This window comes from Periplaneta americana, chromosome 15 (genome assembly GCF_040183065.1).
Source record: "Periplaneta americana isolate PAMFEO1 chromosome 15, P.americana_PAMFEO1_priV1, whole genome shotgun sequence".
Classification (NCBI taxonomy): Eukaryota; Metazoa; Arthropoda; class Insecta; order Blattodea; family Blattidae; genus Periplaneta; species Periplaneta americana.
The window spans coordinates 105,308-122,520 of record NC_091131.1 but is presented as its reverse complement, the minus strand read 5'-3'; the positions used below and the strand labels follow the sequence as shown (position 1 = coordinate 122,520).

At 41.5% G+C, this 17,213-nt stretch overlaps 1 protein-coding gene across 6 annotated transcripts in view; it reads right to left on the bottom strand.

Annotated features, from left to right (window-relative positions):
* Mms19 (MMS19 nucleotide excision repair protein) overlaps positions 1 to 17,213 on the bottom strand; it is a 102,426-nt gene that overhangs the window by 42,382 nt on the left and 42,831 nt on the right. For all 6 annotated transcript variants that reach the window (XR_011336568.1, XR_011336567.1, XM_069848817.1 and 3 more), the window contains 2 exons: positions 7,383 to 7,556; positions 7,231 to 7,306 (listed from right to left, as the gene is read on the bottom strand). Coding sequence is in view for 4 of the 6 variants with exons in the window: in XM_069848817.1 (XP_069704918.1) it covers positions 7,231 to 7,306; positions 7,383 to 7,556 (250 nt within the window). In the remaining 2 variants the exon portion in view is untranslated. The remainder of the gene's footprint in view (positions 1 to 7,230; positions 7,307 to 7,382; positions 7,557 to 17,213) is intronic.

Genomic DNA, 17,213 nt, shown 5'->3' with positions numbered 1-17,213 from the left:
GCAAGGATAATTCGTTTAACATTTTTCTAAATTAGTCTTGAATGCATCCTTTAATAAATCACTCCAAATTAATAGAGTTGATTGTGTACGAAGACACTGTGCATATTTTTTTGTTAAGTTTATTTTATTCACGCCTTAACATCTGTGGTCATGTCGCGTGTTTAGAATGTGTGGGTATATTAGTAGGCCGTTTTTACTCTTGTTGAGTTCCTGTTTCCATTGTCTGTTCTAGATGGCTTGTGTTCATTTAACTGACTATAGACTTTGATTAATGTCTTTGGTATTGGTAACTGAGGCGGTGATGAATCATAGCATGCATTTTCCAATCCGGCATTTGCCTTTATGACTAAGGGAAACCATGAAAAACCCCAGTCAGATTGGTCATCCACGGGGTTTGAACCCGGGACTTCCCGAATGCGTGTCTCAAATGCTACCGTCTGAGCCAACTCGCTCGGTTGTATATCATTGTTTATGCAAATAAAAAAATGATGTACCCTACATAAATATTGTTTTAAGAAATGCAGGAAACGAATATGCGTAAATTATGAGTGGAGGAACGCCATATTGTGACACCTTTTAAAATAACTCAACTCCAGTGAGCAGCTGTATTTTTGGTCAAGTAAAAATACTCATCTTTACGACAAAACTCTTAACTATTATGTTCTGTGAACAAAAAGAAATTTAAGTGTATAAAATTAGAGTATTTTATGTGGACCAATTAAAGTTTCAATAATCAAGTTATACAATATTTCGACAGAATATCAAATTTTCTGTGCGTAAAGATCTATTTTCATCTTACCTCAGTTTTCATTATGTAACATTACATCAATCTAGAGAAACTACAAATTAATATATTAATATTGATAAACATCAAGGCCGCCTCAAATAGACGGAGTCATTTTTTTCATTTCAATATAGCCATCGTTGTCGTTCCTGCAATAACTCCTATGTGACATATCGATTTTCAGATTTTTGCTCTATTAAATAACGTAAATAGTTATACAGAAAATAGGCTAATACAATCTACTATATGTAATTATATTTCTTTCTTTCGAAAATGTAAGAATTCACGATCACCTATGTACCACTGCCATAGAATGAATGAATAAATCTGTTTTTCTTTCTACTTAAAAATGTTATATTTTGTACACAGGAGTTACGGAACAACGACGCTATAATCTGAGGTGGCGGTGGAAATGTATTGTATTGTTATTTTAAAACTCTTGTATATCCTTAAATATCAGTCTTATCAAAATTTTGCTTGGCATAAAACTTATCGGAAATCATTTTTAAAGAAACTTTTGTTATGTAACATTTTTCACAAAAATCAATAATAAGCGAGATATTTCGATTTAATTCAGGCCCCCTTATAACCCCCTTTTAAATAAAGTATTTTGAATGCCATATAGCCTATAATCTAAGTTACAACGAACTTAATTTACATTCCAATTTTCTTCAAAATCCGTTCAGCCATTATCGCGTGGAAAGGTAACAAACATCCAGACAGACAGGCAGACAGACAAAAATTAAAAAAAAGCGATTTTCGATTTCAGGGTGGTTAATTATATATGTTAGGACCAATTATTTTTGGAAACTCGAAAATTACCAGAAAAATTTCGGCTACAGTATAGATTATTACATCACAGAACTATTTCGAATTCAACCAAAAAATCTGCAAACAAAATAATGGACTTGCGAAGACTTTATGGTGTAATTTTAATTTTGGCACTAAAATCTGTTTTTTTCCCAACAAGCAAAGTCAACATGGCTGCTACAGAGGAATTCTGGTAAAATGACATCATTTGATTTTAGCCAGAATACCAAATGCCATGAAGTTAGCACTAAGTTACATTTGAAAGTAATAATTGTTTTAGTGCCTGTAGTAATAACATGGAGTGGAAATAGGCTATAATCTATTAAAGGAATTATTCACTCTTAAAAGAAATCTTAGATCATTTAATGTTTCTTACAGAAAATATGAATTTTGTTTCATAATTAAACAACTGTTTTTATCTTAAAATGAAACTTTATATTACCTTACTTCCTAATGTAATCTACATAATTACTAGACATTCTGATTTTTCAAAACAATAATTTTATATAAACTTTTCCTAACAAATGTTACATTAAATAGTAACAAAAGTTAGGCCTACATATTAATGTGGTAACATTTGTTACACAAAAAATAATAGATGTAAATACACAAAATTATTAATTTGTGGCCTAATTTAAAATAAGATGTGTTTTAGTATATTCCGATGTTTGACGGACCATGTAATATGCATTTCAATATTTAAAAAATTCCAAAATCAGCTGTTGAGAGAATGCATGAGTACAGGGTTAAAATGGACCCAGTAAAAACTCAAGAGAGACTAGAAAAGTGTATAATGAGGAAACTTAGGAAAAGGCCAAAATCAGAAAAAGTAGCAGAAAGAGAGGCCATTAGGAAGATGGTATAAGAATATCATAGAAGACAGAAAGCAAAATATTTGAATTCCCATATTTCAAAAGATAGTTCTTCAAAAAGTCCTCCTTATAAGAGTGCAAATTCGTTTGGAGAGGCTATGAAAAGAGCACAAAGAAAACTTCCTAGAAGCCCTCGAAAAAGAACAGCTTGCCAAATCATTTAATCTACTAGTACATTCCACAACTTCTGCATTGTCTTACTGTAAATACTATGCAAAAGTGAAGAATTTTTATGAATATGAAGATGTTGCCCATCAACTCCTTGTTATAGCACATGGGAATGGAAAGAAGTACATGAAAAAAAAACTCCTTATGTATATCATCATCATCATCCTCTTATCGTGTCCTCCTTCTGGAAGGTTGATTCCAAATATCCCTCCATTCGTGTCTGTCTTCTCAAGCGTTTTTTCATGTTTATTTCATCCCACTTGTATCCCTGGTCTAATAAGTTCTTCTGAATTTGATCTATCCATCTTTAGTGTGGTCTTCCCATTGGTCATCTTCCTTTCACTTTTAAATTTAACATTCTCTTTGGCAGCCATTCCCTTTTCATTCTGTTAAGATGCCCAAACCATCGTAATCTCTTATTTTCTGATTGTGTTGTTAATTTTTCAACATTCAGAGTTTCCTGATTATGTCTCTTCGTGTCTTCTGTAAAATACCTCACAGGGTTTTCATGCGAGGTTTGAAAACTGCTCAGATCTTTTTCAGTGTATGTCCAGGATTCTGAAGCCTATGTCAAAACTGGCTTGAAATATGTTTTATACATTGCCATTTTGCTCTGTATGGGTACATTAAATGTTTTATTAAACTGTATATATTTGAACTTTCCTATATTCTTTTGCTAATTTCATGCTGTATTTTTCCGTTTGAAGTAATTTCTGTTCAAATTTGTGTCTGATAACTTAATATTTCAGTCTTCACTCTGTGTTCTTTATATTTTCATAACTACTGTTTTTTCAAAATTAATTTTTAAGCAATATGTTTGTGCTACCATCTTCCAATACTCCAATCTTTGTTCTATGTTGTTTGCTGAGTTGTCCCAAATCATCACATCATCTGCATATATTAATGTTTTTAAATCTGGTTTCCTGCTTTCCATATTGCTTCATTTGCAATTTCATCCATTACTACATTAAACAATATGGGTGAAAATACATTCCCTTGTCTCACCCCAGCATTTGTTTCAAATCAATCTGTCATTCCTACTGGTGTTTTGATTCAATTCTCACATTTGTCGTATGTTTTTATTTTTTTGATTAGATTGTTGGGTATCTTTAAATTTTGTAATGCTTCCCTTATTTTTGCATGGTCCACATAATCATAAGCTTTTACGAAATCTATAAATGCTATGTACAATTCTTTTCCATATTCCCATCTCTTCTCAATAAGTTGTCTTACACAAAAAATTAAGTCCAATGTTGATCTTCCACTTCTAAATGTGTGCTGTTCTTCTCTTAAAGATTTTTCTACAATTTTTTGACCAAAATTCTTTCATAAATTTTGAAACAATGGCATGTTATGTCCCTATAATTTTTGCATAAGGTTCTATTCCCCTTCTTGTATACAGGGACAATTATTCCTTTTTGCCAATCTTAGGTATCTCGTTTTCAGTCAGACGATCCTCAACATTCTGTTTACCCACTAGTATGATATGGATCTTGCTGCTTTTGTCATTTCCACTCAACTTCTGTTGCTCTATCTTTCATCTCCTGTATTGCAATTTCTAATCAAGCATATCTAGGTCTTCAATCTGCGTGAAGTATACACAGAATCCAATTGTAAAGACTGGCCTATCAACATTTTGTGAAACATGTTAGGTTAGTCTCTGACAAGTACCAGGTAGTGTGCCGCTGTCCTTACTGTTAAAATATGCAGTGAATGATTTCAGCAGTAACCTGGAAAACAAATGAAAACCCATCCAGTAGCTTCTAAAAGAAACAGTTCGTGAAATTGAAAAAAAGAACTGTATGAAAAGAAGTTGCCAAGAATGTGTAGATATTGAATCCACAAAAATTACAAAAATTGATGATGACTGTGGTGAGGTTCACACTAAGCAATGGGAAGGCGGACATTTGATTCACGAAGTATGCATGTAGCCTAAATGAATTCTCCATTTTTCAACAATCAGCTGATTCAACTATCGAATCACACATACAATAAAACAACACAATGAAAGAAACAGCAGAATAAAAAGTCTTCATAAAGTTACCCTTAAGCACAGTGCATGGAAGCGAGTTCTAGAAGGAAATGCTCCAGTGCAAAATGCTAAGCAAGTTTACCACATCATAAATTCTAACACAATATACAATGTTTTTATGTTCCTGCTGTAAAATTGACTCAATAGCTGCAAAACATTTAGAAGAATGGAAAAGTGCATTGCCAGTAGTAGGAATCCAACAAACCCGATGTATGAAAGTTGCCACACCAAACACAGTTATATTCTTCTCAAATACTGAAGAAAGAAACATTAAAAATAAATAAATAAAAACAGGAAGCAACAAGCAGTCATACAAAATCCAATTACTCCATTGATCCTTCCATGAATTCAACATTTTCAAAAATACCAGTTGGGACTAAGTATGTAGGTATTGGTTTATTACCCATCAAATGGACAACATTATGTTGGACACATAATCTACCTAAAAAAAAAAAAAAAAAAAAAAAAAAAAAAAAAAAAGTTGTATTTAACGATGCTTGCAACTGCCGAAATTATATCAGCGTCGTTAGTGTGCCGGAATTTTGTCCCGCAGGAGTTCTTTTACATGCCAGTAAATCTGCTGACATGAGCCTGTCGCATTTAAGCCATTGGTCCCACACTGTGGCGTTGGGGTCTAAGGCATCCTAGGACTCGTGTTATGGAATGCACGCTGGTTCGAATCCTCATGGGGGAAGAAATTTCCTCATGAAATTTCAGCCAGTGTATGGGACCGGTGCCCACCCAGCATCATGATGCACTTGGGGAGCTACAATAGGTACTAATCCGGTTGTGAAAGCCAGCTATAACAGCTGGGGGATCATCGTGCTAACCACATGATACCTCCATTCTGGTTAGATGATCGTCTACCTCTGCCAGCAGCCGGCTGGTTGGTCTGGACCCTTCAAGGACTGTGGCACCATGGATTATTGTTGTTATTATTATTATTATTATTATTATTATTATTATTATTAAATGTCACTGACCTGGGCCGGGTTCGAACCTGCCATCTTGGGCATAGAAGGCAAGCACTATACCGACTGTGCCACTCTGTCAAAACAAATTTCACTGTGCTAGTTGAGTAAGAAAGTTATTGTACTGTACTCTTAAACCTTATTTTTTTTAATTATCACTAGGATGATATTTACAAAGTGTTCAATGCTGACTCTGTAACGTTTGTTACTCTAAGTTTAGAATTATTTTCAGGTAACATACATCTATAGAATTAAAAACATTTATGTCATTAAGTTCTGCAATTTTTCTAGATTGAAGCTTTATTTTTTTGTGACATGAAATATCATAAGAACAGAGATTCACGAAAGTCTTTCATAACTTAATAATCCATGTCCTTTGACGTGACGTTTGTTACATTTTTTAAAATTGTAAGCACAAGAACAAGCACCATCACAAGATTGTATTTCTGGCACTATAATCTTCAAACTATCCTCTCTATTACCAGAGTATGTTCCAAAGAATTATTTGTGTGTGTAGTTGACTACAGAAAAATTTCAAATGTTGAAACTCATGTAACAATGTATTACTTCTGTATTACTTTTGAATTTATAGATTGTGTTTGTAGAATAAGGAGTTCATCACTAATTTTATGCTCATTTAATTTAAGTTTAATAAGCTATTTCTTATGTGCTTATTTACCTTGTTTCATCTTTAATAACTTTGAATGCAATCATAAAACCTTTACATATCATTCATTTTCAAGATGTGAACTTTCTATATAATAATTATTTTAAGAGCGATTAGCATGGAAATCTCTACCTTGAAAATGTTTTAACATTGTACAAAATTAATTAGTACATTGCAATAAACTGAAAATCAGACGAGTCACACCCGTGATTATGTAAGTTTATTATTAGATAGTTACAATTTTTACCTCACAATTATTTATTACGGACATTAATATGTCATATTTAGTATTACTGAGTTATTGCAATTTAATATTAACATTTACACTTTGAAACTGAAAAAATGAGAACAAGTAATACACCTGTGAGCATGGAATGGCTGTTATTTTTTTTTACTTGGTTATTTATCGACATATCAACTACAAGGTTGTTTAGCATCAATGGAAATTGGTGATGGAGCGAGATGAGGCCGAGGATTCACCATAGTTTACCTGACATTTGTCTTATAGTTGGGGAAAACCTCAGGAAAAACCCCAACCAGTTAATCAGCCCAAGCGGGAATCGAACCTGCACCCAAGCACAACTCCGGATCGGCAGGCAAGCGCCTTAGCCGACTGAGTTACACCGGTGACTGAATGGCTGTTAATGGGGAACACTCGTGAACAACAATTACCATGCAATTACAAAGGAGCCAATTACCAACTAGATAACTGTGAATGCTAGCATAACTTAGTACATCTTGTGCTACAGTGTCACATCCATTTTAAGAAGTCTCACAAAATGAATAATTAAAATATATTAGTTTCTGCAATAAAGAGAGGGTGTGATCCAACTATGCAACTTCCTGTGCTAATTGAGAACCGCAGAATCTATTAAAAGAGTGCATGACTGTCGTGAAGCAATGGCAGGGAGAAGATGGATACTTGCAGACTGAGTATGATGTGATAGTGTGTCGCCTTCCCCAAAAAGTGGGAGGAGCTCCTGCAACACTTCTGACTGAGACCTGCAACAAAACATGTGAATGAGATAATGACATCAGAATACCGGAGCGATGGTTTCTATTAGACTTCAAAACACACCTATGATCCAGCATCCTCACAATGGTGCTGACCACTGTGGCACTGTCCAACAAGAGTTGTTCATCGTCGTGGTTCCCAGACAGCCACCACCTGACAAGCCGCGACACTGCACCACACTGCATGTGCAGGTAGCCGTGCACAGAGGCACTCGCATCAGGCAGCAGGACGAGTTTCCTGGCAGAACAGTATGGTTTAATCTCAAGTTCCCATCACTTGATGAGATGCAAGTTAAAGTGATCTATCACTGTGTTTAATGATGCAAGATCGTAGTCAGGTTGTACAGCATATCTCACAGTCAGAGATAGAAAAAACTCTAACATTTTCACATGTTAGCCCCATTTTTTTAGAACCCACCACATTTTGCCCACACATGCATAAGAAAATCATTCGAGCTAAGATACATTTACTAACATATATTAAACAATATTGTGACAGCGACGTGAGAATCGAACTCACGACCAGCGTCCCGCATGAAAGCAGATCGCACAGGCTCCACGGAACATTGAGTGACGTCGCGCGGTGGAGAGAAGAGAGAGGGTGTATTACGTCACGCGACGAGTTTGCGCGCGCATCTGGTGCTGGTAGAGAGGAGAGGGCCCTGGATTTCTCTGGAATGCCATCTCTAGAGACGGGTCGAACTTTCGAGGCTACGTCGCTGTAGTTATAAATTACGGTCGCGAAGGAACGACAGCAGTTTCAGTTTTCTGAGTTTTCAGTTATTCAGTCAGTGAGAAAGCCAGAGCAAGGAAGCCAGTCTTGTGTACCGGAGTTCGACTCGAGTGTGCGTCCGCATCTGCGTCAGCATCCGAAGGCCTGAGTTCGAGTGCAGTGGACCGCAGTTGGAGGGACCTGAGTTCGAGTGCAGTGGACCGCAGTTGGAGGGACCCGAGTTCGAGTACAGTGAACTGTCTCTGAAGGTCTGTGGTTCGAGATACTGTGAACTCGAGTGACTGAGATAGAAGAACTGTGAACTGAGAACTGGTAGTTCTGATTTGTAAATAGTGCTTTGTAAATATTAGTTAAGATTAACAGTTCATTGTTGTGCGTAATAGTCCAAGTAAATTATCATTGTTGTCGGTGGAGTGCTATAACGAATACTGTGTTGAGTGAGGATCCAATTGTTGACGAGAGCGTTTAAGGTGAATTGTAGAAAGGAATTACTGTTGTGACGAATAAATCTCATTGTTGTTACTAATAAAATTACATTGGTGTCAGAAGTGGGATATTATCGACAATGGAGAACCTACAGCAGATCCTGCAAGCCATCGCAGAAATGAAAGCAGAAATGAACATGCACATTAGTGAAGTAAAAGATAACATGAACAAGCACATCAGTGAGGTTAAGAACGACATAAGTGATGTTAAAACGGAGATGAAAAGTGACATAAGTGAAGTGAAAGGCGACATAAGTGGAGTGAAAGGCGACATAAGCGGAGTGAAAGGCGACATCAGCGGAGTGAAAGGCGACATCAGCGGAGTAAAAGATGACGTCACTACGCAAATTGAAAGCGTTTCAGCCCACGTAGATGGAATTGTCGCCATCGTGAAAGACGAACTCAAAGCCGATCTTGACAACCTAAACAAGAATTTTACAACTATAAACGAGACAGTAACCGAATTGAGACAAGAGGTAGACCATTTCGACGGCAAAATCCGCGATCTCGAGCGTCGTCAAGAGCAGACGAGCGAGTTGCTGGACAAGACGAGTGAGGTGATGGACAAACACGCCGAGGAAAACAAGCACATACTCACGTTGATGGACCGACATGCTGAAGAAAACAAGCACATCCTCGCGTTGGTGGATCGCCAGGCTAAAGAACATAAACAGATAGTTGCCGAGGAGGTTCGACGTGCCATGCAAGAAGCGGCCACAGAGTTGAGGACTCCATATAGTGCCCCTGCGGAACCATCGGCTTCAGCCAGACATCACAACGTCAAGACGCCGAAGTTCGACGGTACGACGTCTTGGGCGATATTCCGTCGCCAGTTCGAGGCCACCGCAGCACATAATGGGTGGACCCCAGCAGAGAAGACTACTCAGCTGCTGACCGCGCTTCAAGGACAGGCGTCGGAGATTCTTCAAAGCGTCCCAGAAGATGGGACAGCCGCTGAGATAATGGCGGCCCTGGAGGGACGTTATGGTGACCATCAACTTGCTGCAGCATTCAGGACCCAACTGAAAACGAGGGTCCAACAGTCAGGCGAGTCCCTGCAAGAATTCGCGATGGCGGTGGAACAACTGGCCCATAAGGCGCTCAGGGGCCTACCTAATGACTTCATCGCTGGAGAGGCGGCCTACACCTTCGGCAGCGGAGTTCGAGACCCGGAAATAAAGCAACAGCTACTCTTGGCAGAGCATCGCACCATCAATGCAGCTCTGGCGGCGGCCCTCAGGATGGAGGCAGCCAAGTTGACGGCGAACGTCTCGGCATCGCACCGGATTAGGAGCGTCGCAGCGGCCGACGTCGAGGAACGTCAACCGAAATCACCCGAGCGACGAAGACGAGGAGTGCCCACCTGCTGGTCCTGCGGCGAGCCTGGACACCTGAGGAGGGACTGTGACCGATCTGGTCACAAACAGGAAAACTGAAAGGGGCCGATGCGATGAGGGGCACGTCGGCGCCGTCATCACCATCCCCTCGGCTGATCTTGAAGACGGTTAACAGAAGATGCGACGATGGGCTCATTGCTGACGGATGGATAAGAGGCCGCCCATGCAGAGTACTAGTAGACACCGGGGCGTCGCTCACCATCGCCGGACCAGACGTCGTGCGTGGCCTACCTGGGAGGACGCCGCTGCGCCAATACGAGCTACGTACTGCCTCAGGCGAGAGCCTGCCCATCCAGAAAGAGGTTTTCCTGGATTTGACCTTGGGAAAGAGGAGACTGGAGATGTGGGTGTTCGTCGCCAACATCACTGAAGACGTCATCCTGGGACTCGACGCCATGCGGATCTTCGATGCAACGGTGGACGTCAGGCGCCGTATCCTGCGTTTTGGTCAGGATGAAGTGTTCCTGAGGGACGTCGAAGACCAACCCATGGCCAGCAGACTCACCTTGGAAAATCATGTGACAATCCCGGCAGGCTGCGAGATGGTGGTGACGGCAAGACTGGACGGACAGCCTAAGAGAAACCTGCTCCTCGATTCGCAGACAACTTCGATAGATGGGGTTTATGTGGCCAGATCCCTACTCCCGAATCAGAAGGTGGTACCGGTGAGGGTCCTGAATGTCACCAATCGGGACAAGGAGGTGCCTAGTGGAACTGTACTAGGTAACGTCGAGCCGGTGGTGTCTGTGACGTCTCTGGCAGAAAACGAGGAGTGTCACCGACCACATCCAGATCTAGACCCATCACTGAAAGAGCTGGCTCGAGAATTGCCGGCGAATTTAAGCAAAAGAGAAAGAAGACAAGTCCACGATCTACTGACAGAATTTCAGGACGTGTTCAGTCTGTCTGAAAATGACTACGGGAGAACGGAGAAAGTTCAGCACCGCATCGACACCGGAAATGCTCGCCCAATCAGACAACCTCCTCGACGCGTCCCTCTAGCTAAACAGAGGGAGATTGACAGCCAACTGGAGGGCATGAAAGCAAGAGGGGTCATCGAGGAATCTGACAGCCCTTGGTCATCACCTGTAGTGCTGGTGAAGAAGAAGAATGGGGACCTGCGTTTCTGCGTGGACTACAGAAGACTGAATGACGTCACCAGGAAAGACTGCTTTCCCCTCCCACGAATTGACGACACCTTGGACACCCTGGCCGGAGCAGAGTGGTTCTCGACGTTGGATCTCAAGTCAGGATACTGGCAGGTGGCGCTACATCCTGAGGACAAGGAGAAAACAGCATTCTCTACAGGCCAGGGACTATGGCAGTTCACCGTTATGCCGTTCGGCCTCTGCAACGCCCCGGCTACATTCCAGAGACTAATGGAGTCCGTAATGAGAGGCCTGACATACGACACTTGTTTGCTGTACCTTGATGACGTCATCGTGGTGGGCAAGACTTTCAGCGAACAGCTGTTGAACCTGAGGAAAGTGTTCGAGAGACTGCGACAAGCCAGACTGAAGTTGAACCCGAAGAAATGTCATCTATTCCAGAAGAAGGTCAACTACTTGGGACACGTAGTTGGGACGAACGGAGTGGCCACGGACCCGGAGAAGCTACAAGCCATCAGAGGATGGCCGAGACCGAGGGACAAACAGGAGTTGCGCCGCTTTCTCGGCCTCTGCACTTATTACAGAAGGTTCGTAGCTGGGTACGCCAACATCGCTAAGCCTCTAACCCAGCTGACCGAGGAGAAACGACAATTCCAGTGGACAGACGAGGCGGAGTCATCCTTCCAGTCGCTGAAAGAGGCGCTCTGCACTGCTCCTGTACTGGGATATCCCATCCCTGGAAGGAAGTTCACGCTCGACACGGACGCTAGCAACGTAGGCATCGGCGGAGTACTCTCTCAGGAACAGGACGGGCAAGAGAGGGTGATTGCCTACTTCAGCCGAACATTGTCCAAGGCTGAGAGAAACTACTGCGTGACCCGTAGAGAACTTCTTGCCATTGTGGAAGCCCTGAAGCACTTCCACAAATATTTGTATGGCCAGGAATTCCATTTGAGGACAGACCATTCTGCACTCACCTGGCTATTGGGCTTCAAGAATCTGGAGGGGCAGACCGCCCGTTGGGTTCAACGTCTGCAGGAGTACAACTTCACCTCCGAACACCGCCAAGGGAAGAAACATTCCAACGCTGATGCCTTGTCACGACGTCCGTGCCCGGATGGCTGCAAACACTGCCTGAAAGTGGAAGAGTGGGATGGCGCCCACAAAGTCCGAGCAATTGCCGCCCAGCCGAGCCCAGGATGGGATAACGCCGCCATAAGGAGGGAGCAGCTGGAGGACCCAAACATTGGACAGCTACTGCGTGATGTGGAGTCCGGCCAGAGACCAGTATGGGCCGATATCGCCAACCGTAGCACCACTTACAAGAGCTACTGGGCCCAGTGGGAATCCTTCACTGTCAAGGACGGTATCCTGAAGAGGATTTGGGAGTCGGCCGATGGAAGGACCCGCATAGAACAACTTGTCCTGCCCAGGAGCAAAGTGAAGGAAGTGCTGGAGGAGACTCATGCTGGAGTGACTGGAGGCCACCTGGGAGCCAACAGGACGCTGGACAAGTTAAGGCAGAGGTTCTATTGGTTGCATCAGAGAACCGACACGGAACAATGGTGCCGAAGATGCGACACCTGTGCAGCCAGTCGCGGACCAAGGACCCGCAGCAGGGGAGCCATGCAGCAGTACAACGTGGGAGCTCCTTTTGAGAGGATCGCCATCGACGTTGCTGGACCGTTCCCGATCACGGATCGCGGGAACCACTACCTGCTAGTCGCCATGGATTACTTCACAAAATGGCCAGAGGTGTACGCGATTCCCAACCAAGAGGCTTCGACGGTGGCCGACGCGCTGCTTGACAACTTCATCTGCCGATTCGGGGTGCCCCGCGAATTGCATAGCGATCAGGGGCGCAACTTCGAATCCAACCTGATGGGAGAATTGTTCGAGCGTATGGGGGTGCATAAAACCAGGACCACTCCCCTCCACCCACAGTCCGACGGCATGGTGGAACGATACATCAAAACCGTGGAGGAGCACCTGCGCAAGGTGGTGTCCAACCATCAACGAGACTGGGATGCCAGAGTTCCACTGTTCCTCTTGGCCTACAGAGCTTCGGTCCACGATACAACAGGGATGACACCGGCAAACATGGTCTTCGGGAGAGAGCTGCGCCTGCCCTGTGAGCTGCTGTTTGGCACGTCACCCAGTGCCGACCAGCCAGCGACTGACTATGTGGCAGAACTCACCGAGAAGTTGAATGGAGTTCACCAACTGGCCAGAGAGCACCTCAAGATGGCCAGCGACAGGATGAAGGTGCGCTACGACAGATTAGCCAACTCTGCAGGATTCCAGGAGGGCGACCGGGTGTGGCTGTATCGACCTACCAGGACCAAAGGGAAATCACCAAAGCTGCAGCGTGCCTGGGATGGACCATACTGCGTGGTGACCCGGATCAACGACGTGGTGTACCGCATCCGCGACAACCTCGAGGGAAGATGATGGTGGTGCATCTGGACCGATTAGCATCCTACCAAGGGACTGCCCGGGACGAGCAGCCCTAAGGAGGGGGCAATGTGACAGCGACGTGAGAATCGAACTCACGACCAGCGTCCCGCATGAAAGCAGATCGCACAGGCTCCACGGAACATTGAGTGACGTCGCGCGGTGGAGAGAAGAGAGAGGGTGTATTACGTCACGCGACGAGTTTGCGCGCGCATCTGGTGCTGGTAGAGAGGAGAGGGCCCTGGATTTCTCTGGAATGCCATCTCTAGAGACGGGTCGAACTTTCGAGGCTACGTCGCTGTAGTTATAAATTACGGTCGCGAAGGAACGACAGCAGTTTCAGTTTTCTGAGTTTTCAGTTATTCAGTCAGTGAGAAAGCCAGAGCAAGGAAGCCAGTCTTGTGTACCGGAGTTCGACTCGAGTGTGCGTCCGCATCTGCGTCAGCATCCGAAGGCCTGAGTTCGAGTGCAGTGGACCGCAGTTGGAGGGACCTGAGTTCGAGTGCAGTGGACCGCAGTTGGAGGGACCCGAGTTCGAGTACAGTGAACTGTCTCTGAAGGTCTGTGGTTCGAGATACTGTGAACTCGAGTGACTGAGATAGAAGAACTGTGAACTGAGAACTGGTAGTTCTGATTTGTAAATAGTGCTTTGTAAATATTAGTTAAGATTAACAGTTCATTTTTGTGCGTAATAGTCCAAGTAAATTATCATTGTTGTCGGTGGAGTGCTATAACGAATACTGTGTTGAGTGAGGATCCAATTGTTGACGAGAGCGTTTAAGGTGAATTGTAGAAAGGAATTACTGTTGTGACGAATAAATCTCATTGTTGTTACTAATAAAATTACAATATCATAATTAATTTACATGATGCACTCGAACTTCCTACAACCACTTTCATTAATATTACAGTTTAGTCTAGTGCAGTGGTTACCAAACTTTTCGAAGGTGCGACCCGCTTTTGGGTGAGACATTTGTTTGCGATCCCCCCCATTACCTACCAGTCTCCATTCGAAAAATAAAAGGTCCCGAACGACAATTTTACTCAAAATCAGTAAATACCACACAACTTCTGATGTGTCATACCTGCAAGACGAGAAACTGCAAAATGCAAACCTACTTTTTGCTGTATTTGAACATTGAGCATGGTTTTTCACAAGCGGACGTGGGTCGACAGGATAGTTTAAGTCAATCAACTGTAACACTACACAGTATATAGTGTAATCCATTCCACAAAAATGAAATATTTTAATTACTGTGTAGTATTTTATTTTCTTGTTCACAATTTCATTTAAGGTTAGAGGAGAGATACTTCGGATTTAGTGAACCTCGGATATAGTGAATGAAATATGCAAGTTCACAGAGGTTCACTGTATCCAAAGTTGACTGTACTTAGTTACCATTACAGTGCAGTTTTGCGAAGGCTTTGGAATAATATTGCTCTAAATTTTCAATACAAAATATATTGTAGTTGCAATTTTAAAAATATGAACATACATAAAATGTAGTACAATACAAGTTTGTGAAGTGCATTACAAAATCTCGGAAATAGGAAAATTCTTATGCTCGTTTTTCAAACTTTTCCTCGATTTTGTAAAAAGCACTGCCCAACCTTGTATCGTCATATACTATTTCAATTATTTTTGGCTTCTCAGACTGACCTTCCTTTCTGATATATTTTTTTAAACACTTAGAACACTTGAAATAGCAGTTTGCAAAGCCAAGATGTTAACACAAGAGTCAGAGATAAAATTGACAGATTTATAAGGAAACCTGCTTTCTGGTAGACATTACTGGACAAAAAGAAAATTTATTAAATTTACTCATTCCAGTGCATTGCAGAACTCACGGAAAATTTTTCTACGTATTGTATGATACGACAAATTCTGAGTTTGATTTTGCAGACGACTGATAGATATTGAATCCGTTTCTAACAGTTGCATTCAACTGGTTGAAAAAAAAAAAGGAAAAGACTTATTAAAATATGTTTACTGATGAAAGCCTAAAAGTATATTTTTTTTTACAGCCTAGATTAGTTTTAGATCAACAAAATGTAAGAATATCTCGAGCTTGCAAAAGAAACTCTTACAGTTTTGATAGCATTTGCACTCATATCTATGCAAAATAAATTTCCAGTCTAAGATTTCCATCAAAGCAAAAGCGAGAAATCTCCTTGAAATTGAAAATGATACAATTGTGTGCATATTGAATACAGAGTGAAGATTTCAGAAGCTACTTTCTCAAAAAGACATACATTTATAGCATTATTTTTTAATTTCGCTGTAACTATTGAAACCTTTTTTTAAATTTTATTTTTATGTTCAATTTTGTTTATATTTCTGAATACAACATAATGTGTTGTTTATTTTCTAAATCACCTCGCGAATCCCCCCCCCCCCTCAGGTCTTTAGACGACCCCTTGGGAAACACTGGTCTAGTGGCATAAAAGAAATCTTGGTAAGGAAGCTCAGGCACTGTGCACGGGATCTGTCTCCCCATGTTCATAGTTACAGAATATGTTGTTGTTGTTTTCTAATGCCAGGCATTTGACAATAAAGTCATTTGACCTCTTGCACTCCAATATACTGTTTATGTGGATCCAGTAGTACAGACCTGTAATATTCAACATACTGTAGGCGGATCAAGTACCGGTAGTCTCAGGCTTGTAACTAAAGATGGTTCTGAAACTACCCATCATTACAAAGCTGATGTTATTTTATTATTTGAGGATTAACCTCGACATCCCTTATTATTTTCACTTTCTGTCAGATAGTTAATTTCTTTTGTTTAATTATCATTAAAACGATGCATAAACAGCATAAAAACTTGGAAACAGGATACACACAAGCAAAGCAACCACTCTGTGAAAGCAAGGCCATAAAGAATAATGCCGCTGCATTACTATCGATTGAGATGCACTATTGATTATTGAAAGTCGATTCAATATTTTGGGCTTAATTATCACAAATCTACTTAAAAAATATTCCTTAAAAGCAGAAATTAATTACATTATTCTTACAGTAATTTGACTGGGATTTAGCAGATTATTCCTTATAAACGAGAATGTTGTTGTTGTTATCTAATGCCGGGCTTTGGCAACGAAGCCATTAGCGTTCTTGCTCTCCAATATTTCTCTGTGGTGGATCCATCAGGTAGAACTTCACAGGTTATGAGAAAAACGAGAATGTTAAAAAGGGGTTTTACTGTACATGTCATCGTGCTACACCTTTACACTTGTCACACTCACTCTCCCCCTTCCATTCTGGTATGAGCCATATCCCCCTCCCCACCCCCCAGTTGAAATCCGTGGTATGTCCTCCATAACAAGTATAACATTTTTAAGTCAATATTCAGTTCTCATATAAAAAAATATACACAATGTCGCTAAAATGCTTCAAAAAACTTTGGAAAGTGATTAAAAAAAAAAGCATATACGCATATGTCCGTAATTGAACCATTTAAGAGATAGGCTTACCCTGATTTTTTTGTCAATGTACTGCTGGAAGACCTTAAAGATGTACCCTTGGACATAAGGTAAGGCATAATGGAGCACTGACTCATATCCATAGAATGTTCGCTGCCATTTAATGTTTTAATGGTTAGATCGTGATAGGCCTATAATATGTCCTCCTCGTTCACCTGATCTTAATATTTTAGACTTCTCCTTGTGAGGACAAATGAAATGTTTAGTTTATGGTACCTCAATGGACGATGTGAA